The sequence below is a fragment of the Ovis canadensis genome, chromosome 22 (assembly GCF_042477335.2).
Source record: "Ovis canadensis isolate MfBH-ARS-UI-01 breed Bighorn chromosome 22, ARS-UI_OviCan_v2, whole genome shotgun sequence".
Classification (NCBI taxonomy): domain Eukaryota; kingdom Metazoa; phylum Chordata; class Mammalia; order Artiodactyla; family Bovidae; genus Ovis; species Ovis canadensis.
In genome coordinates, this window is record NC_091266.1 from 33,783,946 (window position 1) to 33,795,982 (window position 12,037).

A 12,037-nucleotide genomic window follows, 5' to 3' on the forward strand; every position below is an offset into this window, starting at 1 on the left:
TGAGCCACTGCTCCCAACAGGTCTGCAGTACAAGGAGCTCTGAGGCCAGTTTACGCGGGAGGAGACCTCTCCCTGGGCCTTCAGCCTGGCCCAATCCCCCTACACCCCCAAGGACCCCTGCCAAGGGCTAGCCAGCAGCTGATGGCTGGCTCGTGGCTGGAGAAGCCCAGGACCAATGCTTCCTTGGTGGCTAATGTCTGGATGTGGTGATGTTTATTCAGCTGGAACCAAGGACCCCTCTGTCCTCTTTGGTGGGGTTCACACCCTAAGCCATCCCAGCGGTCATTTTCCTCCACACGAGCACCCTCCTTGAAATTGTTAAGTCATTCCATAACTTTAGGATTCAGAGGTCTGGTCCTAAGATCTACCGCCACCCCAAGGCCCATTCCCAAGCAAGCTGTGGCTTCCATTCAGCCCCAGGGGACAGGGGTTGGTCCCGTCCTGGCCAGCAGGAGGGCGCCCTTCCCCTCCGCAGCCCGGCCTACCACCGGCAGACGCACAGCAAAAGCTAAGAGCCAGGCTGGCTGTCCCAGGGGAGGTTGGGAGTACTTCAAGGTTATCTGCAGTGGGCAAGGGGGCTTCTGGGGCCTGCCTGGGCCACAGGCGAGAGGGGACGTCTGGTTTGGGAAGGGGCAGTCCCTTCCTGAGACCCAGGAAGCAAGCAAAGAGGAGGTGTCACCATTCTGCACTTCTTGGCCTGACCTCACGCACACATTCATTCAACAAATATTTATTAAGCGCCTATTTGTGCAAGGCACTTCCGGAGAGGGCGGACTGCAGCCCGGGCCACGCCCACCCACCCCGCCCCGCCCCGCCCCGCCAGGTGCGGCGCCCTCGGCTTTAGAAAGGTGGTTCTGGCCCGACCCGACACCGGAAGGCGGGGTGCCTAGGTCTCTGCGTGGTGATGACCAGCACCCCGGCCAGATGCCGGCCACTCGGTCTCTGCTGCGGCCGCGCCCCCTCTCCCGCCCTCTCCCCTCCCCGTGCACTTCAGGCGCTACGCGCAGAGGGCACAGCCACACTTGGAGGGCTTCTCCACCTCCTCGGCAAAAGAGGTCCCGTCGCTGCACTCAAAGGTGAACTTCCTCCGCTTCAGCCGCAGGCCCTGGCAGCAGCCCTGGCCCGGACATGAACCCCGGCACTCCACCCACGACAGAGGGCGCGTGGTCCGGCAGATGGCATAGCCCCTCTGGACCTGGTGGAAGTCCCGGACAGGGTACCCCCGGCATTCGGACTCTGGATGGGACAGACACCAAGAGAAATCCTCAGGGCACACCCGAGAGGCGGCACTGCCCTGGGGAGGCAGGAGGAAGAGGAGGAGGAAAAAACCGAGCAGGAGTCGGGATAGCATCCTTGGACACAGCCCTCCAGCTCTCAGACCCCACCTCCATCCCCGCATCCTCCCTACCCGGCAAGCACATGCACATGCCTCCTCCTGGGCCCACAGTGAAGTCAGCGGAAAGGAGGAATATTCTAGCCGCCAAGAACCTCCAGGACAGATTGGGCTGAGCCAGTAAGGTGGGTTCAAGAAGTGGCTAGAAGCCTGGGAGGCAATGATGTCAGAGACGGAATTGGAGCCAGAGGGTCTGGTCTAGAGGACCTGAGGGTGCCTGAGTTCTGGATTTCTCAGGCTCCTCCCTCCCCCTTCAGTGGAAGCCCCTTGACCATCTTGGTCATGTGGGCCAGAAGGGCCTGGGAAGGAGTCCCCAACTCTCAGACCTCCTGCTGCTCTCTAGGTCCCAAAGTGATGGGCTAAGATGCTATTACCCTGGTGGTCTCTTCTGTAAGGAGAGACCCCAGCCAGAAGGGGCACTGAACCCAGATAAAGGGGCTGCAACACAAGCTGGGCCAGAGAGAGACAGAGCATTGGTCTGGGGGTGGGGCTCAGAGCCCAGAAGGTTGGGGGCACTACTGCCCAGAAGGAGGGGAGACAGGCACAGAGGGGCAGCTGAGGTTGGGAAAAAGAAAAGTCAAGTTGCTAAAGCCAGCTGTGGGGAGGGACCCTGGAGAGGGCATGTCAGGAGGGGGGCCCCTGACCTTGCTCACACAGCTCGCCCGAAAAGCCGGGGTCACACACACAGTGTGCCCCCTTGGTGGCTGAGGCCTGGCAGTGGCCACGCAGGCACCGCAGGCCCCCACAGGGGTCTGCAGGTGCCCCGGCCTGGTTGCACAGGGCCCCCGAGTACCCATCCTGGCACTGGCAGCTGTAGGAAAGAGCATCCAGAGGCACGCACTTCCCGTGGACACACCTGGAGGGACAGAGAAGAAGCACTGTGAGGACAGGCCGGAGCCAATCCAAGCCCGCCCGAGGGGAGCCCTCCCCACACCCCGAACAGCCCCCAGCCCTGGGCTTCATGGGATGTTATTCTGTTCCCAAAACTGAAACAAAGGGAGCAAAATGTCCTTCTGTGTTTGTCCCTAGGGTCCTTTGCCTGTTAATAAAAACTGAAAACCAAGAAAAATTAATAAAACCCTGTGTTAGGCTACATGTTCCAATCTGGGGTTTAAATGCATAGTCTTTCCTTACCATGGGGGCTTCCCTGGTGGCTCAGACAGTAAAGAATCTGCCTGCAATGCAGGAGACCTGGGTTCGATCCCTGGGGTCAGGAAGATCCCCTGGAGAAGGGAATGGCAACCCACTCCAGTGTTCTTGCCTGGAGAATTCCATGAACAGAGGAGCCTGGTGGGCCCCAGTCCATGGGGTCGCAAAGAGTCAGACACAAGTGAGTGACTAACACTTCCTCACCATGGGGAAGTGGAACTTCCGGGGGAGGGAAGGGAACCCACAGGTGGGCAGGGCTCACTTGTGGCCATGGCAGGGGCCATCGGCGGGCTGGTCACAGTGCAGGCCCCCCCAGCCGGCCTCGCAGTGGCACACGGGCCCCGGGGTGGCATTGGGCTGACAGATGCCGTGCAGGCAGTAGAGTTTCCGGCAGGGCTCGCAGCCTGGCACCACGCCTGGCTTCATCCGTGTCTTGGTGAAGTCCTGCAACTCGTTGTTGATGTACAGGTTTCGGATGCAGCCGTGGAAGCTGGTGCCATTCAGGATCTGCCACAGGCGGAAGGCAGCCGAATTCACATCCACCGGCATCCCTGGGATGGAGGGGAGGGGTCAGAGCTGGGCTGAGCTGGGCTCAGACCATGCCCAGCACCCCACTCTGAGATCTGCTAGGCATCTCTACAGTGTTCCCTAGTGCCCTCAGCATGTGTCCCCCAGTCTGTGCAACCCAGAGCCAATGTTTCTTTTGCCACCTTAGAGGGGCCAGACTTCCTTCCCAGGAGAAATGGAAAAGCTCTTTTCCTTGTGATCAGCTGACAAGAGATGCTCTGGGTGCCTAAGCCTGGCCACCTTCATCCAAGGCTCCTGCCCAGAAGCTCAGCGTTTACCTCCCAGCAGCGAAGGACTTGGGCCTCACACTCAGGCGTACAGCACTTTGTCACCCACTTTCGTGGTCATGACCTCACAGCAACCCTCTGACTTCAGAGCTGCTGAAACCCCTTTGATTTCTGTGCTCAGTGAAATTGCATGACTATTAAACAGCAGAGCTGGGTTTAGCATCCAAGACCCCGTCCCTCATACCTACCCAGAGTCTCAGCAAGGCCCTGCACAGCACTGAGATGGCCCCGCTGCAGCTAGAAACCTGTCTCGTCTAGACCTAGAAACGTTCTCAGGTGCTGGGTGGGGTCATCTACCCCTGAAGCCTGTAAGCCCCGTTGGGAGCCCCCCAGCTGATGCAAGGAGTCTATGCATGGGACTCTCAAGGGCCCCGAGAATGGACCTTGAATGACCATCAAGCCCCCTTCTGGCCTAAAGGCAAGAGGAAAGGTGGCTACCATGCAAAAGGTGTCTGGGAAAGGCCAAGCCCCCTCCCAGGCCAGGCTTCAGGTCCAACCTACACTTCCATCCTTCTTGGTCAGTCTGGGGTGGGCAGCGAGCAGAGTGGGCTCCAGGCAAGGAGGACAATCCACCTGCAGCTTGGCCATTCACTAGGGCCTCCCCACCCCTACTGCCACCTTGGAATGTCCCCCACAGGAGAGTCCTGATCTGGGCAAGAGAGGCCCCACCTGGAATAACCACCACACAATGGAGAGGCCGGGGAGAGCCAGCTGCAGCCCCACCCAGGCCTGCAGGTCCTCACCTCCCACATAGAGGGGGGCATCACTGTTCAGTGTGTAGTGTTTGCCGAAGTTGTCCATGGTCATGGGGCTGCCGCCATCAATGGAGAGATTCACCATCTGGTCAAAGGTGACCAGCTCAACAGTGTGGAACTGCCCATCGTTGATCGTCTCAGTGCTGGAAGGAGACGAGGTGTTCCCACCCCAGGAATGGCCTTCGGTCTGACCCGTCCCTGCCCAGGCACTCCCCCAGAAAGGCCACTGGTGCAGCACCTGCTTCCCAAGAAACCAAATCTCCGAGAGAAAGGATTGTGGGAACTCGGTAGCCTCTGACCTGGTCCCACCTGTTCCCCTTCGGGGGACTCTCTTGGGAAAGCTGAGGGGTTTGGGGCAGGGCTTTCCAACTAATCAGCCTCCCCTCCCCACTATGGAGCCCCCGGTGAGGTGGTGGTGGGATGGGGAAGCTTGGGAACACAGCTCAGGCCCCAGATCCTCGGACCCAGTGTGGGACTGCACTCAGCGGTTTGAATGCCATTTCCACTTGGGCAGCCCAGATCTCTGGGGATCCTCATAACCACCTGCTCTTGGCCCAGAAGACCTCTCTGTGGCAGCAATGACTCCCCCGCCCCCCCGCCTCCACCACCAGCGCTTGAGGGCAGCTGGTGGGCAGCAGGAAGCACTACCTGTAGATGGCGGAGCTGGGGTAGCTGCCCGGGTCGTAACTGACACGCACATGGCCCTGGTAGAGCTCCACTGCAATGTGATCGTTGTCCCCATTGTACAGCAGGATTCCGTTGTCTTCTGCCGTGGAGACCTATGGCAATGGCATTTTCTCTCCCATCCCACCCCACACAGCAGCAGCACAGGCTGGCGGATGGGGCAGGAGGACCCACCATTAAAAGAGAAATGCGGGCAGAACTGTCCTCCCCTGCCTGTGTGAGTGACATAGCCTTCAGCAGGTGCTGACCCAGGCTGGAGTCCGCTCTCCCACTCCCCCTTCCCCCAACCCCACTAGAATCCCATCCACTGCCAGTCGGCCATGGCCAGGCAGGGAGGACAGATGGGCCAGCTGAGGCCTGGAAACTCTGTGCTGGGGGTATGTAAGAGCTTGGGACCACATGCCCAGAGAGAACAGTTAGAGTAGCTGTGGGGTATCCTATTCTGTGCGCCTCAGGAAGCTGCCTTGGGACCAGGATGGAACCTATAGAAAGGACAGATTCAGAAAGATTCTCAAATAGCTAGAACAACCGTGAAAGCAAGCGCTCGTCACTGGAGCCGTGCAAGCAAAAGCTGGCGTAGTGCCTCGAGAGAGAGATTCTGCTGTGATGATGCTGCAGGAACGGTGATGGTTTCCTCCTGCTCTGTCCCTCTTCTGGGAAAGATGCTGACCCCCTGGTCTGTAGAGCCGACACATGGGCCGGTCTGGTCCAATCATAGTACCCCGCCCCCCTGGACTCAGTGATTGGTCCAGGGATGGGCAAGTATGAGGTTGCTGACTGTGGTCCAACTAGAGTTGGCAGGGGAGAGCCAGCAGCGGGAGAGCAGGCTAACTAAACCGAGCCTCTCCAAGGAAGTGCCTGAGGCAACAGCTGAGCCGGGTTTCCGTGAGCTTTATTTTGTTGAGCAGTTAAGTTAGCTGTGGTCTTGCATGTGGACAATGTGAGTGGACAGGATTTTGGAGAGGAGATCAGGGGATGGAGGGCAGAGTGAGCATGTTTGAAAGGCTAAAAGGTTCTGAGGAAAAGGAAAGAAAAGAGGACAAATGAAAGAGAGAAGAAAGGTGTGGAGGTTGGGATGTGTGTGTATGTTTAGCCGTGCAGTCATGCCTGACTCTGTGACACCACGGACTGTAGCGTGGCAGTAGGGACAGGGAATGAAATTTGGGGGAAAGAGATGACTAAAGAGGGGTTCATTTTTTTTATCATGTGATATGCAATACTCTCCCTCCCCCAAGAAATGTTTAACAAATGGAAGTGGGACTTGCTTTTCTTTCCCTCAAATAATGATGTACTGAGTGGAATTTAAGACATAGAATGGCAAAATAAGGGAACACCGGGCTAGCTGTGGTCGTATTCCAGCCACATGGAGAAAGCCTGTCTGCAGCACTGGAGGCTGAAGCTGAGGAGTCACTGAGACAAGAGATGTTGGGAGGGGATCCTGGTAAGTTTGATTTTCTGGATCCAGTCACCCATGAGACCACCTCCACCCCCGCTCTTCTCTAAAACTGGTTTTGTGACCCAATAACCTTTCCAACTGTGCTTAAACTAGTTGAAGCTGAGATTTTGGTACCCACATCCAAAGAATTTTGACTAACAGAGTCCTCCCCACTGTCCTGATGATGCTCTGACCTGAAACCAGGGTCCCCTGTTGCTCTCTGACCACCCTCTATGACTGGGTGCCCTGGGCACACACCTGCAGCGTGATGTTGGCCCGCGGCCAGTTCTGCAGGTCCGTGAACTGCAAGTAGGTGTCCCGATCCACGAAGTTAACACTGAGCAGCTTCTCACATTCAGGGCCGCCAAAGCCTGGGAGGCACTGGCACACGGGCCCGTTGCCCTGGTCCACACAGTTGGCCCCATTCTGGCACTCAGTCCCTTCACAGGGGCTCCTGGGGGCAGGTGGTCTGGGAGGGGTCTCACAGAGCTGACCACTGAGAGGGAAAGGACTCAGATCAGAGAGGGCAGGAGCAAGGAGCATCTTCCTTTCCCACAGTGCTGGAGAGAAACTCATTAAACATCTTGGGACACTTGCTTTAAAGCAATGGAAGATGCTCCTAATTGAACACTCCCTATGAGAACTAAGAGCCGGAAGGATACTGGGAAATGAGGTGAGAAACAAGTATGGTCCCTGGACCAGCAGCATCAACATCACCTGAGCACTTGCCAGGGATGGAAAGCCTATTGAATCTGGTTTTTAACAAGATCCCAGGTGACTTGTGTGCACATTAGCTTTAAGAAGCACTCAATGCTCATATTAGCAAACTTTGGTAGCAGGTTTTACTATACCAACTTTGCAGAAAAGAAAACTGAGACTTAAGACACAAAAGAGAGAAGGCTTTGTAGTATCAAATATGCGCAATAGCAAAAAAATAAAAGTAGAAACAACTCAAATGTCTATCAACAATGAATGGATAAACAAATGTGGTATATCCATACAGTGAAATATTACTCAGCCGTGAAAAGAAATGACATTCTGATACATGATCCCACATGGAGAACCTCTAAAACATGATGCTAAGTGAAAGTCAATCACAAAGGACCACAGATTGTTGACTCCATTTATATGAAATATTCAGAATAAACAAATCTATGGACACAGACATTAGTAGGTTGGCGGTTGCCTAAAGGTGAGATGGAAGAGGGTTGTGGTAACAGACAAGTGTGGAGTTTCTTTGGGGTAATGAAAATCTTCTAAAATTGATTGTGGCAATGGATGCCTAACTCGGAGATTCTACAAAAAAGCACTGAATTCTACACTTTAACTGGGTGAATTATATGGTATATAAGTTATATCTCAATAAAACTGTTTTTTAAAAGAAGATACAAGCAGAACATGGGAGGTGGGTGACCAGAAGGGAGGCAGGTGCCCTTCCCTCCCAACCTCCCAGAGAGGCCAAGATGCAAAAGTAAGTGACCTTTAATGTCTTCAGGGATTCACTGGGCAGGTAAGTGATGGAGCACTGCCAGGCATCTATGCCCACCTCCTGCTCCCTCCGTCAGTCAGGGCAGGCACCCTCTGCCCGTGCTCTGAGCCACTGAGTAACTCTCTCCAGGCCACACAGATGGTGACTGGCATAGCGACAGTTAACTCTCCCAGGCTCTGCCGTTCCTCATGCCTTGGGGCTCCTGCCAGCCCCTGCGCTGACAGCTAGGAGAAATCAGTCACTCCTGGTGCCTCCAGAGGCTGCTCACCTGTAGCCCTGGGTACAGAGGCAGGAGTAGCCATTGACTTCGTCCACACACTGGGCCCCATTCCGGCAGCGGTGGTCCCTGCAGTCATCCTGGTTCTCAGTGCAGTTGCCACCTGCGTAACCTGGCGCACACTCACACCTGGGGTGGGCACAGGTGACGGACATCAGCCCCACACGCAGCCAGGCCTCAGCCAGGAGTCTGTGGGCCCCCGGGGCTATACACGTGACAGAGAACCTCACGGGCCTGTGGGTCTGTGGGGTCCCCCAGGAGGTCACACAGAGCCCTAGATGTCCAGATGCCACCATCCAGCATGGGACCCTTTACTCGTACAGGATGAGAGCTTGTGAGGGCTGCAGGCAGGATGGGGGTGCTCTGGGCTGGGAGAGTGGACACCCCGTGGCTGGAGGAGATAGACACTTATGGAGGACCCACCCTCAGCACCAACAGCACACCCAAGGTCAACCTTCAGCCCCTTCTCAACCTGCCCAGCAGCCTGTCCCCCGCCTCCCAGTACATGGCTCTGAGTCACATACGGCTCATCCATCCTCCTTCCCCAGCCTCCCAGCTGCACAGGCCCCGCCTCCTGGGCCTCAGTGGGGCTAGTGCTTGCCTCCCCGTGACCTTCTGGCTCCAGGCCAGTTCCCAGCTTCCCAGCTCACACTGTGGCTCACTCCTCTCCTGAGTCAGCCCACAGGTGCCAACTATTTGCCTATCAGACAGAGAGCATACCCTCCACCCTGTTCAAACATGACCTTGCCTGGTGCTCCCCATCCTGCTTCCCCCATAACAAGCCGCTCTGTGCTCATACCTGTCTCCACGGGCAGCAATCTGCACCCTGCTACACTTCTCTGCCTTCACACCTGTTGACTCTGGAATACCCTCCTCTCTCCCTGCCTCGATCCAGCCAGGCCAAGAGCTCACCTCCTCCAGGAAGCCCCCAGTAAGCAACACTTACCAGAAACCCTTCCAAACTACAGACTCCACAGCTCAACTACACAACCTGGCAAGTAAGTGCACCTGTGTGATTTTTTTAAATCTCATTTCCAGCGTTTTTCAAGCAGTAAGAAATACCTTTTACCCAGTAAACACACACACACACACACACTCCTCTGAAACCAGTTCTATGCCACAATACACTCCTTACTATATAAAAGGGTATGATGCTGTCTGATGTTTTCTTTTTTTTTTTTTTTAGGTTAATCTTGGTCCACCCAACTGATCATAGTCCATTACTGGGTGGGTCTTGAGCTGCATTCTGAAAAGTGTGACGGTAGCTATGCTCCCAACCAACTAATTCATTGACATTTCACTTATCCATTCATTCAGTGAATGAATGCATACTGAATACTTGGTAGGCTCCAGGTGGAGCTGAGTGTCTGGCAGTTCCCACCTTCCTCCAAGACATGAGGTTGAGTAAATATGCACTGTACACCCACTGAGTGCTCCGTCTCTGCGCTGTGAAGGACTGTCTCAGCAGTATCTGACTGACGATGCGCAGTCCTGCCTCAGTCCCCCCTCTGCGGTCCAGTCTCTCCGAGGAGCAGGCATGGCACTTGCTCGGCCACTGCTGCTTGGTCTCCTGTGCCAAGCCCACCTGGTGGCTCCATGAGGAGTGCAGCATCTGTCCACTTTCTGGATAGAGGCTCCTGTGCAGCCCCTACATCTAATATCCGGGCCTCAGTGTCCCCCAGCTCTCACTTCCTGCCCATGAGGCTCTGGCAGCTCCTACTTGGCTAAGTTCCTGGGGGACTCCAGCCCCTGCCCTGGCCCGAGTGGCTGGGGTTTGGTCCCTCAGCCACAGACCTGAAGAAGCCCTCCCACTGTCCTGTCCTGACAGGTGGAACAGGGTCCCAGAATTGAGACCTGCTTGCAAAACTGCAGATGGGAGCAACATCTGAAAAACCCATGATCTTCACATTGCAGTCTGCCGGTGACAAGTACTTCTACATAGGCCAGTAATAATGATGGTGACAACAGTCAAGGACCCCTTATCCAACCCTCCTGAGGCCAGGCAGGTTTTGAAATTTGGGACTTTTTGGATTTGGGAATGGTAACACAATGTTTCATTAGTGTTAGTCGCTCAGTCGTGTCTGACTCTTTGCGACTCCATGGTCTGTAGCCCACCAGGCTCCTCTGTCTGTGGAATTCTCCAGCAAGAACGCTAGAGTGGGTTGCCATTCCCTTCTCCAGGGGATCTTCCTGACCCAGGAATTGAACTCCGGTCTCCTGCATTGCAGACGGATTGTTATTTCTTTTTACCATCTGAGCCACCAGGGAAGCCCCGGTACAATGTCTGTAACTGTGTATTACGACACATGCCAGTTGAATCTGGGTGGCCCCTTAATTAAACATGCGAACTACTGCAAACTCTACACATAGTCCCTCTATATGGGATGAATGGTGACTGTAAGCAGCCTCCTATCAGTGCAGGTCAGTTTTTAATACCAAATACATTGATTGGATCAAATTTTGCTATCAAACGGACATTTGGCTTTCAGAGTTTTGTGCATTTTGCAATTGGCAATGAGAAATTGTGGACCTTGACTAGTTATTTATTGAGTACTTTTCAAATGTCATGCATTCGCTTATATAATCCTGCCAACCACCCAGGAGGAAGCTACTGGTGCACCCAGTCTGCAGATGAGACCACTCCGAGTGGTCAAGCCACCCATTCCAGGTCACGATGTAAACTCAGGTCTGTCGGACCACAAATACCACCATCCCTGGCTCTGACTGTACAGCCGAAACCAACCCACCTGACAGGTAAGGAAACAGGCTGGGGAGGGCAGAGGGGAGGTGACGTGGTGGCCCATGCCCTTCCCTGGCCCCAGAAATGGGCAACACTGACCTGGGCCCATCGGGGGTGCCCACACACTGGGCCTCATGCTGACACGGGTTCAAATCTGGAGCGCAGAAGTCCACCAGCAGCTCACAGGCCCTTCCTGGGGAAAAGATGGGGGAAGCAGGAGAGAAGCTGCCCCCCGAGTCCCACCAGGCGGCCAGCCCAGCAGAAAGCTCCTGCAGGCACCGAGGCAGGGCCCCAGCCTTCTGCCCATAGGACCAGGCCTCAGGGCACTGGGTCTCAGCTTCCCTTAATCCTTGAGCCCTGCCACGCTTACCCGAGTACTGCAGGGGGCACTGGCAGGTGTAGTTGCCCACGCCGTCCACACAGGTGCCCCCATTGGCACAGGAGTGCCCCATACAGTCATCCGTGTCTACTCCGCAGGTTGGCCCTTCAAAGCCGGTGGGGCAGGAGCACCTGTGGGGAGCAGGGAGAGGTGGCTGGGCCCACAGCCAGGGTGGCAGCCTTCCTGAGGCACTGGTGTAAGCCTGTGGCCAGTAGTCAAGAGCATCAACCCAGAGTTTCGGTCCCTACTCTGGATCAGGCCCTTGTTAGGTGCTGAGGGTTAGAGGTGACCAAGACCAGCCCTGTGCTCACGAGATCACTCAGTCTAGTGGGGGTGAGGACAGGGAGACTGGCGACCAAAGGAGAGACTGAGGACCAGGGTGGTGCAAAACTGATGCTGGAGAAGGTGGACAAAGGGGCAGAGGTCACCTAGCTTCTCCCTGGGGGGAGTGGTCAGGGCAGGCTTCCTGGAGGAGGTGGTGAGTTAGCTAAGGACTCTGACAGGGGAGAACAGGAAGGAGAGGGAAGCAGTGGGGGTAAAAGCCTGGGGGAGAAAGAGCCTTACAGTCTACCCCACAGTTTCCTCTATATAGTTCAGGACTTGAGGAGCACATATTTCAGGGATGGGGTAAGAAGACGGCTGGGGGGTAAGCAGGAGTCAGGTCCTGGATATCAGTCATCTTCAAACTGGGGTACACTCCCTCCTAGGGCAACTGTGGTTTTCCAAAGGATTTGCAGGTCATAGAGGTCTGAGCACTTAATTTCCACGTTTTCAAGTTCTGCACGAACTCCTCCCTTAACTGACCTGCCCCAGAGCTCCCGAAAGGTGTACAGGTACCTATCCCAGCCTGAAGTCAAGGTGCGCCATGCCTGGGGCCTAAGA

At 55.6% G+C, this 12,037-nt stretch overlaps 1 protein-coding gene across 3 annotated transcripts in view; it reads right to left on the bottom strand.

The window, feature by feature from the left end:
- Window positions 1-689: 689 nt before the first annotated feature.
- Window positions 690-12,037, bottom strand: part of SLIT1 (slit guidance ligand 1) — a 170,029-nt gene continuing 158,681 nt past the window's right edge. For all 3 annotated transcript variants that reach the window (XM_069568051.1, XM_069568052.1, XM_069568053.1), the window contains 9 exons: window positions 11,147-11,286; window positions 10,876-10,969; window positions 8,028-8,165; window positions 6,529-6,766; window positions 4,800-4,930; window positions 4,140-4,294; window positions 2,805-3,093; window positions 2,038-2,249; window positions 690-1,236 (listed from right to left, as the gene is read on the bottom strand). In XM_069568051.1, the coding sequence (XP_069424152.1) occupies window positions 998-1,236; window positions 2,038-2,249; window positions 2,805-3,093; window positions 4,140-4,294; window positions 4,800-4,930; window positions 6,529-6,766; window positions 8,028-8,165; window positions 10,876-10,969; window positions 11,147-11,286 (1,636 nt within the window). In that variant the 3' untranslated portion in view covers window positions 690-997. The remainder of the gene's footprint in view (window positions 1,237-2,037; window positions 2,250-2,804; window positions 3,094-4,139; window positions 4,295-4,799; window positions 4,931-6,528; window positions 6,767-8,027; window positions 8,166-10,875; window positions 10,970-11,146; window positions 11,287-12,037) is intronic.